At 43.5% G+C, this 27,191-nt stretch overlaps 1 protein-coding gene across 1 annotated transcript in view; it reads left to right on the forward strand.

The window, feature by feature from the left end:
- Dusp22 (dual specificity phosphatase 22) overlaps positions 1-27,191 on the forward strand; it is a 55,168-nt gene that overhangs the window by 11,879 nt on the left and 16,098 nt on the right. The window contains exons 3-4 of the mRNA XM_013349077.2: positions 1,064-1,146; positions 24,394-24,443. Of these exons, the coding sequence (XP_013204531.1) occupies positions 1,064-1,146; positions 24,394-24,443 (133 nt within the window). The remainder of the gene's footprint in view (positions 1-1,063; positions 1,147-24,393; positions 24,444-27,191) is intronic.

A 27,191-nucleotide genomic window follows, 5' to 3' on the forward strand; every position in this document is an offset into this window, starting at 1 on the left:
TGACAAACCCTTAGGTGCACACGCAGAGAGAGATTGTGCATGACAAACCCTTAGGTGCACACGCAGGGCACTGGAGAGAAGAGACATTCCCTCTTTATTCCACATCTTAGTAAGTGTGTTTACTGCTTACCCCACATATTCATTTCTAGCTGTACATGTTTGTACAAACTCTGTTTCTAGTGTACTTAAATTTGGTGCCTGAATTTTCCCCTTGCCCAAAGTAATTTCCCATGTCACCCGATATTCTTGAGGAACAGTTTCATCGAGTACTTGCTTTCTGGTTCTTTTTCTCTTGTATCCCTTTGAAGAGCTTGGCGAAGGCCCAAGACTCAGAAGAGTGGGCCTTCTTCTCCTTGCTGGACTGTTTCTATTGTAGATTACACAAGATTTCCAACTCAGAATATACCCCCAAATTAGTCTTTCTCCTATAGCTGGAAGCATGAGAAAGTGTCCCAGTTCCTTATGAAGATGACATAATAGCCAGTTGGTAACTCTGTGTAGAATTTCTAGAAAACCTTCTGGAGTTTTGTTTATTTGCTTTATAGATAGAGATATTGTAAACCATAGTGGATGTGATGTGGATAGAGATATTGTAAACCGTAGTCCTATCTCAAACTTTACCACTGTCAGGGTAAGAACTGTTCAGTGTACTCCTCTGTCTCCTACAACAAGTGGGTCCTTGGATTTTACTTTCAACTTAAGTAATGATTATGAGGTGACTTTTTCAAATATGTTTATTATATGTATTTCATGTAAAAACATACTAGTGCATTATATTATAATGTCTTGCATTTCCTCCTTTTAACAGACTCCCGATTACAATGCTTTTTTTTAATTTGAGTTCTATACTTGAGCTCTGAAGTTGTATTAGTCAGAAATAATTTAAGGCAAAATACATAAAAGCAGTAGTCCTAAATTTACCAATCTACAGTATTCTGGATATGGTCAGTGATGAAGGATCAAGAAAAAAATCTGTAAGTCATGTGCTGTTTTTTGCCTAGACTTTAAGAGTGAGGAACTCACAGAAACTATTAAAGTGTTCTTCTTTTATTTTTGATGACAGATGCAAGAGATGCAGACCAATTGAGCAGGAACAAGGTGACGCACATTCTTTCTGTGCACGACAGTGCCAGGCCCATGATGGAGGTAAGAATTTGTGTTTGTGTGTCTCTGTGTGTCTGTATGTGTGTGTGCCTTTGTGTCTCTGTGTGTGTGTGTCAGTGTGTATATGCTCTGTAGAAGTGTATATGACATTAGTGAAAGCAGCCAGTATGCACCTGTGGTCACTGGCTGGATTACTTTGTACTCAAGTTGAATTTATTCCTGTGTCCACTTTGGACATCGTGTGGCCTGATGGAGAAGGCATCCTTATTATGCCCCTGCCATATTGCTTGCTTGCCTTCTTTTCCAAATGCCAGAAACTAAACTGATGTTCCATTCCCTTTGACTATGGTGGGTATTTAAAACATAATGGTTTATACATATGCTCCCAGCACTCAGGAAAGAAGATGGCTTTGCGTTCAAGGCCAAGGCTACACAGTGAATTCCAGCCTGGCTTAGGCTGTAGAGTGAGACACTATGTCAAAAAATAAAATAAAATTCAGGTTGAGGGTGTCTTGGTGGTACTGTAGCCGAGCACTTACGAAGATGTAGGCTCCATCACTGGAACTGCAGGAAAAAAATGCTAAGTCAGTAAGACCTATTGCTGCTTTCAAAATTATTTGTCTTAAGAGGATGCTAAGGAATTCAAGTTGCTTATTTCCTGGTGTTTTCCACAAGAGTTCTAATACCATCTGTGTTCAGGAGGAAAGGACAAAGGAAGGCAAAGCATCCCTGTGATTTTTCCCAGGCGTGGTCTGAACAGGCACAGTCAGTGGAGAGCTGTTGTTTTAGATTCATTAGTAAACAGGGTGTGTCTTCTTGTACACTAATTCCAAAAACATCTTCAATTTTACCCTGACGGACGGTTTGAGCTGTTGCGCAGGACCAAATCTATTTCTGTTTCTACTGTGACACAGCCCAGGTTAACCTCCTTTTAGAAAACAATGCCTGTGTGGTTGTGATACATGGTTTCTTCTATTTTAGGGTGGGGTGTTGGGAAGGGAGTGGTACTTGTTCTGAAAGAAAGAATCCTGGTTTAAGCTGTTTTTATTGAAAGTCATATCATGCAAGAATAGGTAGTGTTTATTTATGTATTTTCCTCAGCCTTTGGAGTGTCCAGGTTTTAGCTAGAGCAAACCAATCTAACCTAGGTAGATGAAAATGGAGGCTGAGAAGTTGCTCCTAAGTGTGACTGCAGCAGCTCTCACTGCTGCCTAGCTGCCTCCTCCACTCCATCTTCCCGGTGGGAAGCTCACACTTCCCTCTGCCGTTCCCCTGGGTGTTTGCTGGGCCGTGCCTTAGCTTCAGTGGGAATGACAACCCTTTTTTTCCCCCAAGTCCGGCAGTTACTTTGAAAACAATTATTCCATTTTTAAATCTGTTAATGATAGTTTGTGTTTAAAATATAAACAAGTTAAACTGCAAAGTGGTCATGGCTGACTTCCTCTTAAATCACAAGATGAGGCTTGAGGTTTCCTTTATTTTAATAAATTGCACAGCCGTCCTTCCCACCCTCAGCCACTAGGTCTGCCTTCTATTGTCTACTCATTTTAATGGAACACATTGTCATATGAACAATGCTCCTAATCTTCTAACTTCTGTCTACATACAAGGTCTCGAAGTGTTAGAAGCCCAGCCTTTCTGTCAAAACCCCCTTCTACACACAGAAACTCTGGCTGTGCTGGAAAGTAAAACAGGTGGGGTTGTAACCCAGGTATAAAGAAGGCACGGTATGCATGAAACGTCAGAGCTCTGGGCAGACCGTGGGCCTCCATTCTTAACACACTGCATGTCCATTGGGTTCTGTGTATTTTGTCTATAGGGACAGATTTTGCCTCTACAAAGAGAGGAGGGAAATGAAGAGAGGGAAGTCAGTGTGCTCCTTTGTTAGTGTTTATTGTTTCCCCAAAGCATCATCATCTTACACCCACAGTTTACCAGCTGTGCTTTCAGGATCTCCAGAATATTCTGTCATAGCCGCTGGATACTGTCACTGCCTCAGCTTGCTAACAAGTGCTCCTGTGGTAATTCACGTTTTCTAAAGTTTACACCACACTTGTACAGCATAACATGGTTTAACATTGTGCATGTTATTGCGGTCTTTATGTCATGGGTGACCCCTTCATCAGTTCTATTAAAGCTGTTTGATAGCCTCTGTAGCTGCATGTGTGGAAGCTATGTGGCGTGATGTATACACAGTAAGTTACTGGAATTCCAAAGGTTCCGGGACTCGTTTAGTCATCTTCTCTCTGAAATTCCAAGATTAGCTCCAGAATCCATGGCCTAACCAATCTGGAGAAGAGGCTGGGAAGTTATTGGGCTGTGGTCTTCCACAACTCTGGGTTCTGATGACCCTGATCCTTGAAGGTGGGATTGTGTACAAGGCTACATAAGTGCACTGAGCAGATAGATCCTCTGCTTAGCAGGGAGCTGTACCTGAGGGTAGAGGATGGGGTAAGAAAAGAAAGAGCCAAAACTGCATTTTCTGAGAACTTCAAAACCAGACATGTGTATGAGATGCCCCTAGCTTACTCTGAACAGTCTTTCTCTGGAGTGGATAGGTAATAAGGAGATGGCCACTTCCCCAAATCAAGAAATTTTAGTCCCATAATATCCAGGCAGGACTTCCAGAAGCACGGCTACCTTAGAGCAATATATGGGGCTCTACAGTGCAGATACTTCTTGGGTCATCTCAATAAATACCTCAAGGGTTTTCAAGCATTAAAGTTATTATCAACAAGGACTTTAGAGTCCTCAGACCAGCTTATTGCAAGAGAAGCCATGTAAGAGCATGTGGGCCCATCACTGAACATGCCTCAAGCATTGATGAGGGGATCTGAGAATTCTCTGAGGGTGAACTTCTGTGGGAATGGAGTGTAATGCTTTGGGGAAACAAGCTAAGGAAATTTAGTATGCCATAGACTCCTGTGAAAGTCCTGGCGACGTTGAGAAGATAAACATTCACAAGCTGCAATGTAGACACATGTTTCCATTGTCTCTGAGCAAGGATCTTGTGTGTGTGCCTGTTGATGGGACACGTGACTGCTCCAGTCTTGTGTAACTGTATTATCAGAGTGGCCAAAGAGTACTCGAGCATCCGCCACACTGAGGCCGGAGAGACTGTGCTCAGACCTGCCAGCTGAGACTGCCTTTGTACAGCTTGAGCCTCTCCACACTAGAATCTGCTGTAGGTAGAAGGGGAGGCTCTGCAGGTCTAGTACGTATTAGACAGCCATCCTCTCTGAAGGTAGCAGTCTTCTTCCTGTCACAGCTCGTGGCTAGTACAGTGTCCTACACTGCATCCACCACAGGTCAGATGAAAACATGGCTAGTCATTCTGCATTACAGATCTTATTTTTCAACCAAATAAAGAGCTCATGCTTTGTTAGATTTTAGCTTGACTGCATACAACTTGCCATTATTTGATTAGTTTTGGAGAAAGTTCCCAAAAGTATCTAACACTCATACCAAAGTGCCTAGAGGGAAAGATGGGAAACCACTGATCTCAGGCCTCCAAAGTGACTGAGCCATTGTCTTTGGTCAGTGGAAGAAGTGTTCCCAATGAGTCAAGGTTTCTGTGGCCTCTGGTGCATGGAATAAGATAGTCCAGGAAAAGAGGTCTGGGACTCCAGTTATGGCCCTCAGAGAGTTTCTGAGATGATCTTCCAGAATGAAGACACTTTGCTTGCTTGCTTGCTTGCTTGCTTGCTTGCTTGCTTGCTTAAAGAAACTCAAGAACAACCGCATTGCAGGCAAGCTATGGGTCTCAGGAACTGCCTGGAGGAGGAGAGTGGAAGAGAGAAGGAAAAAGCCATGCTGCCACGCTGGAATGGAAATCAGACAGATATCTACAGTTTTAGAGCAGGGAGCCTAGTGTCAGGGAACACTTTGAACACACAGAACGAAGGCGAGGAGAACTTGGCCTTCTTAAGTAATTCAAGAAGATGCACAGAGCTGCACAGCTATGGCCTTGTAAGCTGCTGTACTATGGACACAAATTCTGGAAAGGGAAGGTATCTCATCAGAGGACTGATTCTTCAGTCTGTTTTTAAGGTGAATCTGCCTTTCTAAGAATGGTCCCATAGCCAGGAAACTGGCCAGGACCAACTGGACTGTTAGATCTCTACCCAGGCCAGAGATTCTGTTTTCTTTAACAAAAGTTTTCCCTTAATGGACCTTCATTGCTGCTTTAACACCTCCCCATCCCCTGTCTCTGAAGAGGTAACTCTAAAACCATTTAGGAACCAGGTCAGGCTCATAACAGAATTAAAACCCTCAAAAACCTCACAAAAGGGGCCAAGGAGATGGCTCGCTCAGCAAAGTGCTTGCTTTGCAAGCATGAAGACTTGAATTTGGATCCCCCAGTATCTGCCTAAAAAACATCAGGTCCAGCAGTGTATGCACTGGAAAGGCAGAGACAGAAGGATAAAGGATACCTGGAACTTGTTATCAGCCAGTTTAGCTGAACCCATGGACTCCAGGTTCCAGGCAACCCTGTCTCAGAAATAAGGTGAAGGGTTATTAAGACATCTAACCTTGATCTCTGGACTCTACTTACACACACGTACATGCACAAACCTGGACAAACATTTCACACACAAATTAAAAATAGAGCAGCACGTAGAGTAACTCCAGCTCCCTCTAGGCTTCTAAAGAGCTATAATTCCCTTTCTGTTCCTATGGCCCCTACCCCTGTGTATTGCTGGAAATCAAATTCATGCTAGGCAGGTGCTGTAACACCGAGCCACACCCTAGCCCAGCCCTGCCTTTTGTGTGACAGTTCCCAGCAGAACTGGGTTCCCACTGATGCTCTTTCCTGACTCCTTGTTGTAAATGTAAACAGCCCTAAGGCATCAAGGCCCCATGCCTATTTTAGATAGTTTGGTGAGAAGTTAGTCTTTCTGTCTTAGGCCAGAGATTTTTTTTCCCAGCATGCTCCCTGTGGCAGTCCTTTGCTGCCATGGCCAATGTTTTTAATGGCAGTGTTTAGAGATATTTTCACTTTAGGGAAGGGGTGTATCAATTGAGCTCTCACTAGCAGTGTGCAAATGTGCCTGCTTCCCAGTACCAGCATACTTTTATTTTTTAAGCATGTATTAATTGTCCAAACTAATGGATTTCATTATGATATTTCCATGCCTGATTGTAATATACTTTGATAATATTTACTACCCTCTTTTACCCTCCTTTGCATTTAGCAAAATTTCTGTTTTATTTTATTTTTTGGTCAAAGTCTTATTCCTTTCCAAGACAGCTCCTCCCCGTGGAGGCTGGGAGTCAATGGCATATTTGTTACTTTAGGATCTGGTGTGCAAGGACAGGGACAGACACTGAAGACACTGCAAGTGTGCTCACCACCCCCATGTGCCTGGGCAGAACCTTTATTCCATAGGCAAGATTGCATTCTGATTATTTTATAAGTATTCACAGTTATTCCAGCCTAGTGAAAGAAGAGCTGTGACTCATGGTAGGTTCAAGTCAAGCAGGAACAGCAGACCTGAAGACCTGAGGTTGAGTTCTGTTTTCCACCCGTAAGTCTGGAGTTGTTTTACTGAGCATGCATTGAATGGCCGTAAGCAATGACTAGAAATTTATTTAATCTTCTTATGATGTTATGGCCAGAAAAAAACTGGTAGAGAGAACCAGAATGTAAGCCCTTCTGCGTGGCCCAGACACTTCACTGTGATTTTGTGAATCTTCAAGACTTCCAAGCCTAGCAAACAGACTGCACTATCCTTACTTTTTATGATATAACTTATCGGGGTGACTCCACCTGTCAGCAAATGGGCCCTGGCCAGGGTTAGACTCTAAGGTCTTCTCATTATAAAGGCAAGGGTCTTTCTCCTGGACATAATCATTTAGGACTATGATTTGGTGTCAATCACTGAAGTACATGTTACTAATGCATTTATAACGATCAACACATAGATTAATTTCAAATAAAAACCCTCTAGATCTGTAGTTACAGTATTTAGGGTATAAAAATTCTTCATCTGATTCTATGCTTGGGCTGTGGCTGGGAACTGTTTGCATTTATTAAGTGTTTCCTTGATGGATTGCAGGGATAGTAAGTGCTTGAAAGTCGATACAATGCTTGCAAAAGGAGTTTTATCTTCTGAACTGATGTTAAAATCAGGCATGGTGGTTTCTGTGTGTCATTCCAACACTGGGGAGGCAGACAGATCCCTGGAGCACACTGGGCGGCTAGCCTAGTCTTGTTGGCAAGCTCCAGGCTAAAGAGACACCTTGTTTTAAATAATGGTAGACATCACCTGAAGAACAGCACCTGAGATCGTCCTTCTACCTCCACTTACATGCTCACACATGTGCAACAGCATATACACAAATACATGCAAGAAAACACACACAGACACACACACACACACGCACAGAAGTGTTTCCTTATTTGAGAGACTAGCATTAGCTTGGTGTCTTCAGAACCTAAAGATTGCTTCAGCATTGAGGAGAGGTTAACAATGGTAATTTTTTTTCCAATTAGAAGCTCAATAATGTTCGTGGGTGCTGAGGAAGTAATATTGAGCAATGAAAGGTTTCTCCCTTCCCCTGAGAAAAGAAACAGCAGCCTGTCTTTCTGATGTAAAAATTCAGAGTTTGTTTCATTTTTCGTTCTATGTATTTGCCAGCACCTGCAGGAAACAACTACTTTTCACTATTAATAGAAATGTTTTACCAGTGTTCTCGTTCCCTCTCACAGCCTCTTCATATCAAAGAATTTAATTTTGCATTGATGAACTCGATAGAGGAACAAAATTTATATAATTGTGTGTTACATGTTTAGCAGGTAGATTATATTAGCTGGAATTTGCTTTGAATGTTTTTGCTTTTAAGCTTGAGTTTTTGTATTTTGAACCCTTTTAGTATATATGTTAGGTAATAACCATCATGTTTTCATAGATAGGCATTTGTGCATTCATTCATTCATTCTGCAATCGATTCTCACTGTGAATTCCAGTCTGGTTTACATTCCCTATTCTGTCTCAGTCTCCTAAGAAGTTTTGTTGGCTTCTGAAATATGAAGCAAGGCAGAACCAATGTTAAATGTTGTTTAAAGTTTAAGGGAAAATGCTCCTATTCATCCCTTCTTGCCAGTGTGGTTCAGAATGATAACGCATGAATGTAGGGAATACTGATGCAGTCCAGCCCCTTTCTCCAGCTTCGGTAATCACTGCTGCATATGGTTATCTCCCTGGACAAGAGAATGAGACCACACGGTACTCCTCTGTCTTCATCTTGTCTCCTTTCCTTCAAAATCCCATCCTAGGCTTCTTTCCATTTCTGTAGTGTCTACACTTTGTGTTCTTAGTTGGGACTTGAAATTTGTCCATCTGTGACAACATTTGTTTGATGCTCAAAGTCTTTTTGGTCCATGTAACAATCTTGAACCAGCAGGTAGGTGGCTGCCTTTGTGGCAGCTTTCTTTGGTTCCAGTGGTGTGCAGCTTAGTCTGGCACGCAGGGATGTAGATGCTGGTCAAAGAACTGTGTCTATTTTAAGCCCCATCCCAAAGTGAGAAACCATGTGTTTGGTCACATGTGGCTCATTGGTGTAGGAAAGCAGGCCTGTGTCAACAGTGATTTCCTCATGTCCGGAGTTTGTGGTGCCAGAGGCTCTGATTAGTGTGTTACAGCCTCCCTCCCATGGGCTGCTGTCGCAGTTCCTGCCTTGCCAGAAAGTGGTGGTGTACACGGTATTTGGTTTTGTGCTGCTGCCCAGGCCTCTTTTGCAGAATCACTAACCTATAATCCCCTCAGAAGGGTCACTGACTTTCTCATGACCTTTGGTTGGCAATGAAAAATTGAATCTATAAAAAAGATCACGCATCTTCATAATAGTCAGTCCATAGAAACTTTGCCATGTTCAAGGTAGGCACATAGAGTTGAAGGAGATGGTCTCAGACTTCGTGGAGCGTACAGTAAAATCATAGAAACTGAGGTAGAAATTTGTGTTCTGGATAAGAAGGGTAGCTACCCAGGCACATACCCAGCTGTTACCTCCTCCTCAGCCTCTCTTGTCTGGTGACCACTGCACTCCTCTGTGTGTTAGGCCACAGAGACCTAGCTGGCAGAGTGCATGTTCAGGCTTATCCCAAGTTGTGGAAACTGTTAAGTCACATTTCTCCTAGGAGAATGGACTCCCAAAGCTGTTCATTTTAAACACACAGAGGTGTGCAGATGTTTGGGTGCAGAAGTCCATGGACACTCTTGGTAATGGTGTAGCAGTGGAGCCGGTATCAGCCAATGCATATGCAAAACTACTTGAAGCAATTCCAAAAGAGGGATGTCTGTGCATTTAAAGAAAGATCTCATTAAGAAACAGAAACAATAGTAGCAAATATCTACAGTATGATCTCATCTATGTAAATTTCAAAATCAGCATTTATTTCTATTACATATATAAAGTTGTAAATACACAGGCAAGGTTCTGAAAGGATGGTACCAGACTCCCAAGAATGGGGTATTGTTTCATTATGTTCTCTTATTCCTTACTTTACTTGTTCCAATAAGAGCAATGGTCCTCAACCTTTCTAATGCTGTGACCCTTTGATACAATTTCTCATGTTGTAATGACTCCCCAACGATAAAATTATTTCATTGCTACTTCATACCTGAAGTTCTGCTATGGTTCTGAGTTGTATGTAAATTCTGATATGCAGGTGGTTTTAGGCAGCCTGTGGTGGGAAGGAAAGGTTGCTGAGCCAATGCTCTCAGTGCCTGTGGCAACAGCAGGTAGATGCTTATGCATATCAATAAGACTCAGCTTGACAAGATACTGCATTTTTTTTAATCACTGTGTGCCGTGGACACATGTGTGATATGTGGCATCAAACATCCTTTGTGGTCTGTGGTCAGCAGATGCAAAGAAAGTGCATCACCCACTTCAAGCTGTCTTAATCTTCAAAGGCAGAAGCTAGCCCAGGACATGTCTGTCATGATAGAGGCTTTACTTTGAACATCAAAACAGTGTTTCTACTGGGTTGACTGGATATGAGTGCATTTATGCATTGCTTTGGGGTTCACAGATTGGCCTTGTGCTGCAGCTTAAAACACTGGACCAGGGATCCTGCTTTAGATGGCCACTGTCTCCACTAACCTGCGTGGTTTTGTTTCCTATTAGCATTGCACAACCACCAGTCTCCCCAGCTGGTAGTGAAGCCCAGTGCCTTTGGAAACAAGCTGCTGTTTGCCCTGGGATTATGTTCTGATTGATGGTTGTTTCTCGCAACCTCAGCTGGTTCTCACTTCTCTAGGAGAATTTCGAGTGTCATCTAAAAATCAGTGGTACCTATTCTGCTCAGAGATTGCAGGGCCTTTCGTGTGTTCAAGCAAATTTGTTTGAAGTTAACCCCAGACTTAAATAGATATGACTCAAATAGAAATAATTACTGTAAGGATCGAAAACTGTCTAGTAATTGCTCTTTCTTAAATCCAGCTGTCTGAGTTTCTTATGTGGGGGCAGCCAAGTACAGAAGAGATTTACTCCTATCTGCCTGTTTCTGCTAGCAGCTGATTTGCAAACAGAGCACTAGTATAAGGCTGCATGGGACAGAAGAAAGGCTGGAGCCCCAATACCAGATTGGTTCTTGGGGGGAAATGATGTTTTTTAACCTCCAGAATGAAGGAGCTCTATGTCTGTCTCCTGACAGTAGAGCCAGACATTTTACAAGCACCTTGTCCCTCTTCTTCAAACTTCTCTGTAGTACTCTTGCTCACGAGCCTACCTTGTATAGGGAGCACAAAGAGAAACAAGGGCTTCCATACTGATGCAGGCATACATGTCTTCATAGTGCTGCAGAGTTGCAAGTATCTGCCAGATATAAGGGGTTACAAGACACCCAGAAGGATATGACAGTTGACAAGATTATACCAACCAATTATGTTTGCTTCTGAAAGATAATCAGTTTGCTAGGTGGTGATGGAGAGGATGGTTGAGTTTAGGTATGTTTCCTAGTAAAGAATGCTGCGTGTGGTGATATGGGCATGCAGAGGCAGGGTGTGTCCTGGCCCGCAAAAGCCTAGCAGAACACATTATAAGGGTGGCCAGGCTGGAAAAGCAACCTCACAGACGATCAGTTGCTCATCAGGCATAAGAGTCATGTGGGAAATAAAGGCTTGCCCAAGATTTGTGCACCAAGTCAAGTGACTAGGGCAGACTGCTTTTCCAGTAGTATAGATGCAGAAATAGAATGGAAGGAAGGAGTTTCATGTCCTGGAGACCCTTGGAAGCTCTTGCCTTATTCCTAGTTAGAAATAAGGGCTTGACCTGGAATGCTGGGGAGTCATTTGTTTTCTAGAAATAACAGATCAGATTGGATCTGGGATTCTCCCACAAAATGATACAACAATGTTGAAAATGAAAGAATAGGGAAAGATTCGGAAGCAAAATGATGCAAAAGAAGGAGGGACTAACAGCAGTCTTATTAGACATACACATGATATGTGTATAAAAGCCAAGAGGTCAACCACATAAAGAACAGAAGGAATAATCCATCAGAAAGTTGTAGCAACCTTTAACCTTTAGACACCTCATAAACAACTTTGAAAACTAGAAAGCCATTTCTCAGATAGAGTGGGAAGGAATTATCTAGTGTTTAGTTATGGAGTGGGGCAAGGGAGGTGTCAGAGTAGCTTACATAATAGCTTCATGGGGCAGGCACTTGGACCATGGGTGGATATGCACCCACCCTAGAGCTCTGAATGACATGTCTCTGCTGTATTCCAAAGTTTGTTGGAAATGCAGGTCCATTCATTGCTCCGGAGAAAGTGTTGGTTGAACACAAATATTTGAGCCTCTTTTCTGTAAAATATACAGCCACTTCATTGGTTTTGAATAAAACCATAGAAGAAAATGCCAAGCTAGGAAGACCAGAAAACCGTTTGTTCCATTATTGTGTTGGAAACATAGCAGAGGATGTCATCAGCCCCGGATCCACACTGTGAGGTAGCTCTGTGTGTGTCATTCCTGTTAAGTCCTTGTACATTCTAGTTGATCTCCGTTCTTCTGGTTATAATCTTTGGGATTCTCTGAGGTGCATCACAGGGTAGTCTGACCCTGGACTAGGTGTAGGGTTTACATTTTGTTTTACCTAAGAGTCTCTAGTTCCTTTGTTATGGACCCTCAGCCTGGGAGACCCTTATTCATGTGGCTATTACAGGTGACCAAAATAAGAAGTTATGTTACATATAAAGCAAATGGGACAGGGTTTAATGGGCATGTGATGCCTAAAGGTGTTTAAAGACTGGCTCAGTTTGGTGGAAGTAACCAGATAGCATCTAGAGAGGGAAAGTGTGTCTCTGTCTCTGGATCGGGATGGTACAGTGTATGACTGGCACACACGAGATACCCTGAGCACTGTGATGATCAGGCCAGTGTCTATCCCAAGGGGCTCTATGTGCTGCAGGCTCTTTAGGAAGAGGCCTCAGAATCTACAATCAGAAGTTCGAATGGCAAGTGGAAACTGTTCAGTGGTAAGAGCTAAATCGGGGCTCAGGGTTACTATGAACACCATTATTGTTCTTCACCATAGGAAAGATGATTGTTAAAATGGATCCAGGTTTACTTAAGATTAGTTTAAGCAAATTTGCTGTTTTTGGGTTCTCTTAATTCATTGCTGGATAGTGACACAGGTGGATCAGTTTCTGCCCACACCTGCAAGGGAAGTGATGCAATCTTATTTAAACTTCTGTATGTGAAGCAATAATAGTGTAGCTGGTTCCTCAGTGCAGGCCAGACAAATAAGCTGTGTCCAGAATGCATTTGAAGTGTGCTTCCTCCCTGTAGCCCAAGTCCCTGGGATGTTCTGGGGACTTGTGTGTGTTGGGGAGGATGGCATCTGCCCCTGGATGGGCATTGAGACATCGCTTGCCCCTTTCAGTTGCTACCATAACCGCAACAGTTATCAATTTCTAGCTTTGGTTACAGACCAGGAGGAGTATTGGCCACCTTTGACCTCTTTGATGGGAAAGAAAACAATGCAAGGTCAAAGGTATAGAAAGTCAAACTGCCATGGTTCACAGTGCTGGACTCACTATGTTCCCAATATCTTCAAACCTCTCTCTTTTCTTAGTTCTTTTCCCCCTTCTATCCCTCCCTTCATTCATTTTTTTTTTCATTTTTACTCTTGTCCTACTAAGGATTTAACCTAGGACTTATGCAAACTAGGCAAGTACTCCCCCACTAAATTACATCTCCAAAACCGTTTTCAGGCAGTGTCTCATTAAGTAGCCGAGACTGGCTACGCTTTGAATTTATTCTAGCCCAGTTAGACCTTGAACTTGTGAGCCTGCCTCGGCCCTGCAAGTAGCTGGGGTTACAGGACTGCACCACCAGGTCTGGCGTGGACCTTCTCCTTCTTCCCGCAGACTTTCTTGCAGTTAAAGTGAGATGAGCCACAGCACCCTTGGCTCCTTTGCTGAGATCCTTGGTCCGTGCTGGAACAAGGAGGCTGTAAGTGAGAACCAGCTGCCTCCCTTGTCACTTGGTGATTCTGGGGTGAGGTAGCTTGGGTGAACAGAACCAAGCCAGCACATCGGGAGTTCCACTCTTAGGAACTTGCTAGCATGTTGTAGCAAATACAACCTCATTTCCCTAAGTTAGAACTCCTTTTCCAAGGAGCCGGCTCTTTGGTCCCAGGGAAAGGCAATTACTTATTAAGGATGGCGAACGTCAGCTGCACCTGGTGTGAAGGCTACCCTCAAGAAGAATGCCTCTGGCTAACCCAGGAGGAGCAGGTGTTCTGAACATCTCCTTTGTTTGCTGCTCCTTTAAAGTAAGATTCCCTGCCTTTTCTTATGAAAACCGTTCTTCCTGCTTCTGCATGAGCAATGATGTTACAATCAGTGCCTCTAACTGGTCGTTCTGAGACCCTGGTGACGCTCTGACTCCTTGGTGCTCTCTGGGGCTTCCCCAAAGTGAGCTCTGCTCAAGGTGGCCTGGGGCTTCCATCTGTGTCCAGTGCTAGAGTACACAGCTGTCGAAATAAAAATAGCCTATCGGATTACTCAGAGTGGAAGGGGGAGGGCTGTGATAAAGCACTGCCCATCAAAGGGAGGCCTGAGGACACTGGTGCCTACACTAAGAGTGCAGGTGCCCTTCCAGCTGCACCTACCATGTTGTAAACGTCAGGCAGTACCATGGCAACCCTGGCAGCATTCACAGTTGACCACATTGCAGAAGGATGCTGCTCTTCATATGGAGGAGAAATGACAGATGCCAGCCTCTCCTTACTTCTCTCTAACTGCTCAGCTCCTATATCCTTTCTACTCTGAAAGCTCCTTGCCCTGCTCATGTTGTTCAAACACTCGCTAAATTTGACCTCTACTTTTGGGAGCCAGAACCCCACAATCAAGGAATTGACCAGCCCTTACAAGCAACACCCAGTTCTGAGTCAATCTTTACCTCCTTCTAAAACATCCAAGGTGTGGCCCAGAGAAGGAACAGTGAGCCGGACTAGGGTGTCATGGATGTTGTTTAAAAGAGGCTTTTACAGCATTGTACATATCCACACCTGAACCCTGAGGTGGTGGCACATCTGTAAGCCAGACCGTCGCTCTGGCTTTCTCGGGTGAGGCACTTTAAGAACTAATTGGCTGTGGCAGCTGAGAAGAGGCACTGATAAGGTTCCACACTGTGCCCTGTGCCCTCTGGAACACATGGGCTTAAGGGGTCAGCATGTCCCACTGAGAGAGCGAGGCTGGCTGGTCAGACAACTCTCCTGGGGACACAGATGTTGGTCCACTTCCTAGTCTGTGTGGTACTGTTTGCTGATAGCTGAGCAGATAGGCAGGACCACCATGAGAGCCACTGATCACACACCTGGTGTCAGCCATTTTTTGAGCACCTATTTTATATTAGCATCGTACTTAGGGTCATTCACATTTTGAACTTAGTTCCTCGTTTTATAAAACCCCTCCCACTCAATAGCAGAGTAAAGAAGAGAATTAAGTACAGCTATTGTCTCTGAAGAATGCAGTTCTAAAACAGCAGTATGCTGAGTCAGATACCATGAAATTGGGAAAGAAAGTGAGCCGGAAGATGAGTTTCATGTCCTCTGAATGGGTGTATGAAAAGGGTCTGCCTAGACCAGGGCTCAGTGCCCTTTTGTCTGTCAAGGAGAATAAGGATCTGGGGTTTAGAGGTTCTGTTAAAGCTTCTCCACTCTTCTGTAAGCATGGAACCAGGGATGGTGTATAAGCAACAAGTTGACTGTGCTAGGCAAACACATGCCTCAGTTTGCCCTTCTTGCCTTTACTCTCAGTGCCTAAGAGGTCTCTGTTACAAGGGCATGTATGATTCCTGAGGCTAGCTGGCATAAAGCTTGAGCTGTGTTATCCCAGTTTAATGGCTTCTGAGAATGTGCAAATGGCTTTGCCTTATACTTAATACTCACCTGTTGCAATTTTCCATTCATTTTGAAATTAAAATAAAATTACATCATTTTCTCCATCCTTTTTTCTTGCCCCAAGCCTTTTTCTTATATCCTCCCTTTAAAATTTATGGCCTCTATTTCTTTAATGGTTATGATATATATATCCATAATTTCAGGGCTGACCACTTGGTGTTGAATAATCAATTTTGGGTCTCTTCCCTGGAGAAACCTTTTTCTCCTGCTCTCAGTATTCCTTAGTTGCCTGTAATTCTTTGTCTAGAGTTGATGGCCCATGAGATTTCCCCATTCCATGTTCTCAAGTCTATTGCTGTCATCCTTGTTCATATCTTCTCTAGGCAGCCATTGCAACAAATGACAACCATTACAGAAAACCACGGTCCATCAAAATAGAGAGAATAAGCGACTGTGTGGTCCCCAGCCCCTGCTGATATATCTGCAGCACATCCCTACCTGAAGCTCAGGCATCATAGCAGAGAAGGGGTGGGGAGGTTATAAGAGCCAGAGAAACAGGGTATTTCTGTGTGACTTTTTCATAGAAATGTCAGAGAAACTAGATCCATGACAACTCATTCTAATGGCTGCCGAAATTTTTCGTTCTTGATGAGTATGTTTACCATGTGTCCCGCTGAGACCATTAGTAGCATCAGGCAGTGAAAGCTGGAGTTCAGGCATTCTAAGAGAAGGCACCAGTGTGGCTGCATGGAACCACTGATTCTAGAGCCAGCTCCAACTTTCATAGCCAACTTAAGGGCTGTGCCTTTAGGACGTACAGTTTTGAAATTCTAAAGATGCATCCCTTTCGAAGAATCTCTTTCTTCACTCAAAGGCATTTGCTACTGCTTTTCAAGGCGCAAGAGCCGAGAGACTGAGAAAATGGTTACCACTGTAAGAATCTGGAATAAAGCAGCCCAAGCCTGGTGTGCTGGGCTAAGGCACCTACATTCTAGGGTCTTGGAAACACTTGGAACCCACAGCTGAAGTCTCTGTAAGCCGACATGGTGAGGGAAGCCTGCAAAGATGCGCTGTGCTATGTTGAAGTTCTGCTGAGGAAAGGCCATTGGGAGGAGCCGGAGGGAGAAGGAATCACAGAGACTGGAAACCAGAGCTCGGGAGGAGTGTGGGACTCACATGCAGGCCAAGCTGGGCATGGTGACAGACTGGGGCTGTGGCCACACTCCAGGACTTAAATTTTGATCTTCTTTACTTTTCAGATTCAGATGTGCTACTGAGTATGTTTTAGGCAAACATGGTCAGATAAATATGTATCTTTTACAGAAATAATGTTTTCTTATTGATGTTCTCTAATTAGTTTCTGAGTAGCAGTTTCTCCACAATCACTTTTTTTTCCACAATCACTTTTTGATGTGATTGGATGGCACTTCCTCTTCACGAAGGTATACTGCAGGATGCCTGGGTTTGGAGCACATATAAAACTGGCCCCAGATTTTCTGAATCACAGCTGTACACCAGTAACCCTCACACTGAAGCAAACCCCGAAGAGGTGGGGAGGTGGGGCAGCCCGGATTTCCCTCATTGCCTTCCTATAATCCATCCCGTGTGGGCCAGAGGAAACCCCTGTACTGAGGCCACTGTGGTCTGTCTTTGAAATACCTTAAACAAAAATAAACGTCAGAATCCTCTTCTGTCGCTCTGACAAGTCAAATGCATGTCGTTTTTTGACTAATCTGAAAGAAGCAGCAGGTGTAGAGACTTCTTATTTGCATCTTGGCTCACAAAATCAAGCCCAAGGCTAAATCTTACCTCTCCTCTCTGACCGTCCCACTCCCCCAAACCCCACCAAGGACCACAGTGTTCTTGGAAGTTGTTATTTGTGGTATAGTGCCTAAATTTAGCCTGCAGGAAGAATCAGTGGCAAATGAGTACTTTCAGAAAATGTCTTTTCAGTTCAGAATCTAGACTTAAGGCTTGCATTGTGGAGTATCACTACAAGGCTGTGTTTATCTTCAGAGGGGATTTAGTAATTCCATTGACATTTTTGCTACGATACTAGGAATTTAAAAAGAAAGTGACGAAGAATATAGACCTTACTGTCTATTGTTTACTTTCTATACTGACTTCTGATTCCTTCTCAGATCCCACTTAGAGTGTTTCTAGATTATTCTTCCTGGGGAAGTAACTTTGACTTATACTTTTCTGTTTGATACAGTGTAGTTTTTTTCAGCTGTTGTGGACTGTTGGTAAATCCTTAGATTGAAGAAAGACATCAATCAAAACTCATCGACCAGGCACTGAATTTGGCTTACACACACCATAGGGGTGCCAGTCTCCAGTGCCTCTCTGGAATAGACACTCTTGCCGGGTGGGGGGCGGGTGGCGCAGGTGAAGGGGACTAAAGTGGTCTCCCCTGGAATGAACATGTAATGTAAGTTTCAAGTCAGCAGTTGTCATCTCTGGGTCTGTGGTATCTAAGAATTCAGTTTTTCACAGTTTTTCTTACCTTTCGGTTTAGATGAAATGCAGAAGTACTCAGATCCACAGAGGCAGAGGAAAGACTGGATATCAGCAGGGTTAATGGATAGGAAGGAAAAGGAGTTGGTGTGTAATGGGAACCCAGATATGCATGATGTTGATGATTTGCAGCCATGAAGATGTTCACTTGGGAAATATCAGTATGTTACCTGGTACAGCGACTACATCTGTGGTCATGGATATTTAAAAGATGAGACAAGGAATTCCCTTAAGTCCACAAGTTCAAGGCCAGCTTGGGTAACATAGAGAGTCTCCAAACGAACACTAACAAACAAACTAAACCTGCAACTACAGCTACTCAGGAGACAAGGCAGAAGGATAAAGTTCAAAGCCAATTTTGACAACTTAGTAGGACCCTGTCTCAAAATAGAAAATAAAAGGAGGGCTAGGAATAGTGATTTAGTAGTGTGGCATTTGCCTTGCCTCGATCTCCAGCTCTGCCAAAATAAAAAAAGTAAAATAAATTTAAGGTGGTAAGTTTGCATTCTGTATGCTTATTTTACCATACTAGAGATGAGTGTGGAGCTGACACTTGTGTAGTATGGGTGTTGGGTGTTTCCAGGTTTTTTACTTCTAATCCAAAGGATTGAAAGTGAGTGTATACACAGATTTGCAAAAGTAGCAAGGAAATTTTTCAGAGAACAGTAGAAAAGATCCGAATACATTGCAAGAGAGCAGGGGTACAGATAGTCAAGGATCCCCGAATATTATTCAGGGCTTTCTTTATGGACTCAAGAAGAACTTTGGCTGGTTCTCTGTTGAATGATAGATTATTTTTCTACTGTGCATGTCCCCATATGCATCTCATTTTAAATATATGCATGCCCAATTTTGCATAGGCATAAGCTGCTAAGTAGAGGGTTCCCCCTCAAAGTTTACTTGAGCGCACAGTTTTGCACTACTGTGTATATTCTTCATACTAGATACACTGGGAATATACTTGAATAGAAACTATCTAAATTTGTTTGTCTTAGGGGTAGAAAAAAAATTTTTGCTACTGTTCAGAAAGGGGTTGTACATGTAGCCCAGTGCAGGTAGGGATCCAAAGTTGCTATGTGCTTTATTCAGAGAGGACGATATGTACATATATACAGGTAAGAGATCTAGGCTAGCTAGTGCATTACTAGAGTGTGGAGGTCTGTATAATCCGAACCAGGTAGGCTCTCAGATTACTAAACTATTTCATCGTCTTCCTCAGTTCTGTGAGTTGTTTCCACCAGTGAAACACAACTTTGCTACACGATTTTGGAGTTTTGATTGTTTCTGTTTTGAGGCAGGGTCTCGTGTAGCTCAGGCTAGCCTCAGACCAGCTCGATACCTGAAAATGGCCTTGAACTCTAGTCCTTCTGCTTCTGCCTCCAAGAACTGAGGTCAAAAACATGTACCATGGCACTGAGCTGGCTTTGTGGGTTTCGTAGCAGTGCATAAAGTTGTGGTCTGGCTTCTGATCAAGTGAGGTCCGTTTTCCTTTTAATTTTATTTTTTCTTTCTGGGAGTGAAGAATTGGTCATTGGGGACAGTAGTGAAATTAGTTCTTGCTGGGGTTGCAGGCTTATTCTGTCCTTGTTTCATTAGGACTTAAGTGTTTCGAACTGAAAGATCTGCTTAGCTGGCCTCCTGGAACTCTGGATGGGCCTGTTTAGCAAAGAAAAGATGCCTTATTTGTAGGAGGAAGCCCCTTGATTCACCCATCCTGTCTGATACTAAATTCTAATAATAACATCCTTTTTTTTAGACAGCTAAAATAACTTTTCCATTCTGTGGAGTTCTAGCCCCTTCTAGAAATTACTCTCTTGTGTCTGTTTTTAATATTTCTACAAGGAGTTAGTTGTGTTATTTTATTTAAAACAGGTACATAGCATTTGTGCATATTTTGCCACATGTATATAATGTGCAATAATCATATAAACAGCTTATGTCACCTCCATCCTCTCTGCTGTTACCACGTTTGTTTCCCTGCCAAACTCTGGAGTCATTCCTCCGACACCCCCTTTACCGTTGCCAGTCTTCTCCACATTCCTCCACCCTACTGCCTGCCTGGGTTCTAATATCCACCAGGCCTCTCGTATGAGGAGAGCAGCTTTAGCTCCTGTGTAAAGACGATCCCATGTGCTGTCTGTAATGCCCTCAGGGTCCGGCCATTGGCTGTAGATGTGAGATGGAGCTCTGTTTCTAAGTGCTTCATCTTAGTGGCCCTGCTCAGCTGCATCTTCTGAAAACAGGTCACTGGATTCGCAGCAGACTCTACCTTCTGGGTGTCTGGTAGTTTTTGAAATCACATTTGAAACAAGAAAGAGCTTGGCCTCTTTCCTGGTTTTGTGATCAGAAGCTTGGCCCTGCTTCTCAGGTCTATCATTTTAAGTGTGATTTTTAGTTTCGGTCCAAAGAAAGACAAAAACCCTACCTTTGAGTGGTTATTATACTTGCTGAAACAGAAAACTGAAAATCTGTGGAACTTTTGAGAATATGACAGTTCTGGCTTATTCAGATCAAGCCTCTGGTATGCTTTCTGAACTTTCTTCTTCCCCAGTGATGTCTGTTGATGTAATTTCTCTCTGAACTTTCTTCTTGACCCAGTATTGTCTATTGACGTAATTTCAAAACCCAAATACAAGAATTTCAGCAGGAGCTTCTCAGGGCAGATCCCTTGTAACTCTTTTACTTCTGTCCTGTGTTTTTCTGATGTTTGCACCATGTGGTCCCTGGAGTGGTGAATATCCAACACGCTCAGTCGTTCTCGTGGGCACAGAGCGTTTGCACCTTCCCTTGTCTCTTGACTATGATGCTCACTTCATCCATATTGCTGCTGCTGCCACCCAGAAGGCCACACTAGGCTAATAAATAGCTCTTCCAACGTTCCTATAGGAACTGTGACCCTTGAAGCTCAGGTAGATCAGTACAACATGAAACTAACTGCTCTGTGGTTTGAACAGCTGTGACTTGATACTTATTAGCTCCATAAGTGCTAACTGGCTTCCCACCAGCCCACTATTCTGAAACACCATAGAAAGGGCTCAGTGTTTTAGTTTTCCTTATTCTGTAAGCATCTTATTTCAAGGAACAGAAAAGCAATTTTATTACGATGTCTTCCAAAATATTAGAGGGAACATGAGGCAGAAAATGTGTAACAAACGGCATACTACTGGAAACACTGTTGCTATTTTTACTACTTGTAGATTTTTCAGGTTGTTGGAGTTTTCTAAGTTCTTTTTTAACCTCCTTTTTGATATTCTTTCCATAATGTCAGTAAATACATCCTGCCCTCCATCCGTCTCTCTGTGAAGCTCTCCGGAGTACAATCCTCCGTATAGATCAGAGAGGAAGCATCTAGTCCACACATCGGTCCAAGGGTAATTTTAAGTCAGCCCAGCTTTCTGGTGGCACAGGGGTCTCAGTGCTGCTTTCTGAATTAGTAACTAACTGTTAAAAGCTCTGCACATGTGCAGGCATCTGACGCCTGGTTTAGGTAGCTGTAGTTCTGCCTTTTGTGGCCTCAAAGATATCTGTGCTTTGTTAATGACTAAGTCACGATAAATATATGCTCTTGGGGGCAAACAGCTAAGCCTTTTTGACAGTTTTGACTCCTTCCATGACTGGATTTGCATATTTTTTATTGTAGGTCATAGTGAGGTGGTTTGTGTTCTTTTTGAGTGTCACTTGAGCGTATGTAGACAACGTGCCCTTTGCATGGCCTGAAACCCAGCTCTCCCCCTTTCCTGATGGTACTTACCAGCACACACTCACCCTGCACTCTTCTCACGCCGCCATCTTTTCAGATCTGATTAGCATTTAGCCTCAGCATGCAAACTTGGAGTGAATGCCTACCATGGGCATCAGTCCAGGAAGTTAATGTTCTTGTGCTTATATGTGCAGTCTATGATGCTACACTGTCTTGCCTTTTTCTCTGCTTTGCTTTAACAGCACAGGGTACTCAAATGTAATTGAGAGCCACATGTTCATCTTAGCAAGATGCATGAATGGGAAGCTGTTACCTGCCTGGCTCAGCTATGAGAGCAAGGAGCCTAGAATGACATGTTACTCCTTATCCTGTGACTCACACAGAGAGAATGCCTTCCACCTGCTTCCTATGGCTGGTAGATTTTCCTGAATGCTGGGCAGGTTCTACTTTGTGGGTCCACGCTTATTTCCTTCTGTGCATCAGGCAGCACAGACATGAATCTGGCCCTCCCTATTCAGCACAGTGACTCCCATTTACCCTGGTGACAGTGTTCCGGGTGTATGCACTCTTAGTATGCCAAGCGCTGTTTGGCCTAACCTCTGTCCATTCTCTTCCTTGTCTCTATTTCTGTCTATCTTCTTAGTACGTAGACTGGGCTGACTTTTGACTCTATTAGAATGTGGTGGCTAGCCATCAACATTGAGAGAGGTAGACATTTCTTTGTGCTGTGCTGGAGGGTCCACTTAGCCCTTTGCCTGGCTGGAGTAGCTAAGTTGAGGTGGCAGTAGTGCACCTGAGAACCCTGTCCTCTGGACATCTGGACTGCCCTGCGGATGGAGGGAGTATGTGGGAAGAAGGGTTCCACAGCGTTTGGACCTGACCACCTAACTGCCTGCTTTCACTCAAGAGCGAGAGAGAGAGAGAGAGAGAGAGAGAGAGAGAGAGAGAGAGAGAGAGAGAGACTCCCTATCTCAGTGGAAGAGAGGACAGAAAGGACCTTTTTGGCAGAAGTATTTCCTTTCTTTTCAAATTATGCTTTTAATATGTCATAAGGTTTAGAAGAGCTTTAAATGTTTAAAATAACTGGTCAGTGTTCCCAGCATAACACAGCCTCAAGAGCCTAGGAAACCTGAAGAGAAGGGGCCGGTGGGCTGCAGGTGTAGTCATACAAGGAAGGGCCCGCCACCTCCCTCCCTTTCCTGCCGGTGGGCTTCCACTCTTGGCAAAGTACATCTGCTCTGGGATGAAAACAGAGGTAAACTCATCTCCAAGACTCAATCCTGTACAAAACGATACAATAACTGCTGTATATAATACTTCTCTTTCAAATCCTGATTAAATAATTTGATTCTTTTTTTTTCAAAGTTTGAAAAGCTGCACAGAAATGGTGAGGGAAAATTAATCTTTATTTTTGAGGTTTTTTTTTCCTGATGATCCCCCCCCCCAATAATGGCAGATGGGAAGGAAGGGGGTTGTATCTTTCAGGCTTTTTATTTGCTGACAGCATGTCATACTCTGAGCCAGTGTCAGCAGAAAGGGGCAGATTAAGAGGCAGTTGGAGGCTTCTGTTTTCCTCATAAGAGCTGGAGAAATGAGTCCTATTGTAAAGTCCCAGAACCAGCTCAGCTTTCTCATTATACAGCTTTCCCCATATTCTGCCTCCGCCTGTACCCGCGAAGCCTGAGCTGCTGTACTCTGTCCCTGCCTTCTGTAGGGCGGGTACTGTACTATCTAGTTACAGCTCCAGCGCACCTCCCGGGGGGCCAGATGAGCACTAAGAGTTACAGAAAGACGTCAAGCAAATCTACAAAGCAGGTTGCATTGTCACCTCCTCTCCCAGGGAACTTGGCTACCTCTGTATCATTATTGTACATCAGGCCGATCTCTCGTACTAGCTAGTTCTTCTCTGGCTGTCCAGGACTTAGTGACAAGATTCTGTGACATTTGCCAGATATGAGAGAAAACTCATGAATGGTTCGTCTGTCCTTTACCACACTCCATTGCCAAGGTTGATAAGATCTGTGGCCCTGTGCTGATTGACACTGAAGACTTTAGAACTACTATGTCTGTCTTTTCTGTAGAAAAGTAAAGCATTTGTTCTTTTATAAAACTCCAGCTTAGCATGATTTTAAATCATTACCTTTGGTAATTTTTTCCCCTCAAATTAGGGGGATATAAATATAGTAGTTTATTATACAAGCCTTTGGTGTTCTGTAAAGCAAGCGACTTTGTTTTCAGGTTTCAAAGGCCCAGTAGTGGAATTGTAGTTCTTATAACACTAAAATGACATAGAAGGCTATGGCAGGACATCACAGTTCTCAGCCCTTCTTAAGGCATAGGGTAAGCGTGCCTCCTCTCGGGTATTCAGGATCCAACAGAAACAGTATGAGAGCAAACGTTACAGTGAGTTGTGAACATCAACACTGAAATGCTCAACTCCTGTTTTCAGTCCCTCAAATGTTGTCTAAATTTGTTATATATGTTGCTTGCAAACCAAAGCATGAATATTGAGATACCCATGGAAAAGAATCAGGAACCTGAATTAAAGAGTTTTTCCTCGGTTCCTTGGCAACAAAAGATGATTAAAAACTTCTCCTTTTTATTTTTTGTTTTTTGACCTAAGTAAATGGTTCCTTTTAAGTCTTTACTCCCCCTTTATATCACCTTTTTTAGTTTTATTTATATACATGTATATATATTTTTTATCCTTCTACAGGGAGTTAAATACCTGTGCATTCCAGCAGCGGACTCACCATCTCAAAACCTGTAAGTTCTTTTCTGTGTTATTTGAAGAAACTAAGAACAAGTGCAGTGTGTGTTCCAGCAGTTCTTGGGCCAACTGAAAAGCAAATTTGGGATTCTGAAGGAAATAAGTAAACACTTGAGAGCATCTGTGGAGTTGCTGCTGTCCTTGCATAGCTACTATCCTGAGGTGGAGGACGTGAGTCTGCAGAAATCCTAACTGGCTCGGCCACTGCAAACTGCGGGTGGAGGCACCTTGTTATTTTCCAGTGCTACTGTGAAACATGAAGGCTGGGTGTCCCCAGCAATGCTCTTTTTAAGAAGACTTGAAATCTAGGGATATGGGCCAGTCAGTAAAGTGGCTGCTGGGCGAGCCTGAGGAACCAAGTTCAGGACCCCAGCACCATGTAAAAACTAACACAAGTGCATATCTATAACCTCAGTGCTAGGGACTTAGAGATAAACTGATCTTCAGAGCTCATTGCTCAGCTAGTTCAGCCAAATTATGGAGCCCCAGATTCAGGGAGAGACTTTGTCTTCAAAAAAAATGAGATGGGGGAGAAAACACTGGTCATCTACCTCTAGTCTCCACATACGTGTACTCATGTGCATGCACAGCATACACACACAGAGAACACCTGGAGTGTAGAGAAGATGCCTTAGTAAAATATTTGCCATGCAAGCATGAGGACCTGAGATCTAATCTCCAGAGCCTACATAAAATGGCAAATCTCTGGAAACTCATAGGCAAGATTATCTGCCCTCATGGTGAAATCCTGGGCCAAATGAGACTCCGTCTCAAATCAGAAGTGGAAGTACTTGAAGGTACCCAGTGCCCAAGTAAAGAAACAGGCAGCATTAAATTGATTCTAATATTTTATTAATCCAGTATATCTAAAGTGTGGTTAATATATGTAAAAATATACATGCTAACTGTAAAAATTCCCAAGATATTTCTCACCCCTGCCCTCACACTGTCACAGCGGTCTGATGTGCATCCTCTGCCCTGAGAGCTCTTCTCTGTCTATCTGTGCCCACATGCAGTTTACATCCTTTCCCCTGCAGGACGGTCTAGACCTCAACCTGGCTGATCAGAGTGCCCTGCTCTTTCTCGTTTGCCAGTCCATTATGTTGTCATAACTGTATAAACCTTTGACATCATTTTAGTCCTGTTTACCTTTTTTCACTCCAAAATATATGCCTATGCTTTATTATTTGTGTATACATGTGGTTTAACATATGGGCGTGAGTGTGAGCATGTGTGTGCCATGCTATACACTTGAGAGATCAAAGGACAACTTCCAGGAGTCAGTTTTCTTCTTCCATTCGGGACTCCAGGGATCTAGTCCAGGGTTCAGGCTTGTGCAGAAACATGTTGAGCCACCAGCCTGTCTCCGGGGGTCTTCTTTGTCGTTTTAACCATTTAAGAGGGATTCACAATTGTAGCTCACCTCAATGACAGCATCCACATTGAGCAGTGGTGCAGCCTCAGTAGGATGGAATGGAGCGCTGGAAATCCAGTTACAAATGCAGCAAGCACCCTTGGTCCCAACTGAGGCCTAGTGTGGATAGGTGATAGTTCCTCAGGCCTGCATTTGACCCTTGCAGGCTGAGATGCTAGGAACTCCATTACTTTACTCATCCTGCTGAACCTGGCTTCTGGCTATACTTGGCCTGGATATTGGGGGCCAGCATGACAGCTCTCCTGGAACTATATGTTACTGTTTCATCAAAAGTGCCACAGATTCAAATAGTATTGTTAAGTCTGAAAGACCACAGGGTTCATCTTCCATTGTAAACGAGTGCTGGTGTATACAGATCTTTGTCAGTGAGGCAGACGGCATACTTGTATTTTCTATCTCGACTGACAGACTTCTTTAAAAGTTGCTGGAATATCAGCCATCCTTAAGTCTTCACTGCCAGAGAACAGAGAAATCATGGATCAGGCTGTAACTTTATAAGACCTCCCTGTTGCAGGAGGGGCAGGGTAGGTCTACAGTTCAGTGGGGAGTCGGACAGGGGACAGCGGAAATAGGGTTAGACCAGGAAAGCACTGCGTAAATGGGAAGTTGGTCCAAGCTTTTTCTGCCCAGGCCAGGGGTTGTTTCTACCCCGGCTCTTGATATTTCACAGAGAGGTGAGACTTTAAAAGTGAGAAAGAGAGAGGCAAGATTTTACTAGGAAAACAAAGTAGTAGCCTACCCTGGAAGGAGAAGCAGCAACTTTAGAGAACTTCCTTGGTTACCAGTCGTGTCAAGAAACAGAAGTGGTTGGAAGGGCATGGTCCCTGCGGAAGGAAGTGAGGCGCTGCCTTTCTCCGAAGACCACAGCAATCTTCTGCCCTTGTTTTGGTGACTATTTTTGGAATGATTGCTTTGCTCTCATCTCTAACCACGATTCAGCCATGCAATTGAATGTGTCAATACCTGATTGGCAGGAATCAAGCTGGAAGCTATCCCGGGTATGTTCTGCCAGGACACATGGCCCTGGGATTTGAGCAGCTATAAGATTTTAGCTTTTCTAGGAGCTAAGTGCCATCTTCAACTTCCATAATGGTGATCTAACACGAGTAACAGCAATCCTGCATTGTAGACCAGTGAACAAAACAAAGCAGTCAATTTAACTAGACTGCACTTACGTTCTCTCACCTGAAAACATCCATCGCTAGGATTCGGAGAGGCAGTTATGCCCATGAGCATATCTGTGTCTTCCTGGCACTTTGAAAAGTGTGGATCTATCTCTACTATGCTGAGTGTCTTCAGAGTTACAGGA

Source organism: Microtus ochrogaster, chromosome 16, assembly GCF_000317375.1.
Source record: "Microtus ochrogaster isolate Prairie Vole_2 chromosome 16, MicOch1.0, whole genome shotgun sequence".
Lineage (NCBI taxonomy): Eukaryota > Metazoa > Chordata > Mammalia > Rodentia > Cricetidae > Microtus > Microtus ochrogaster.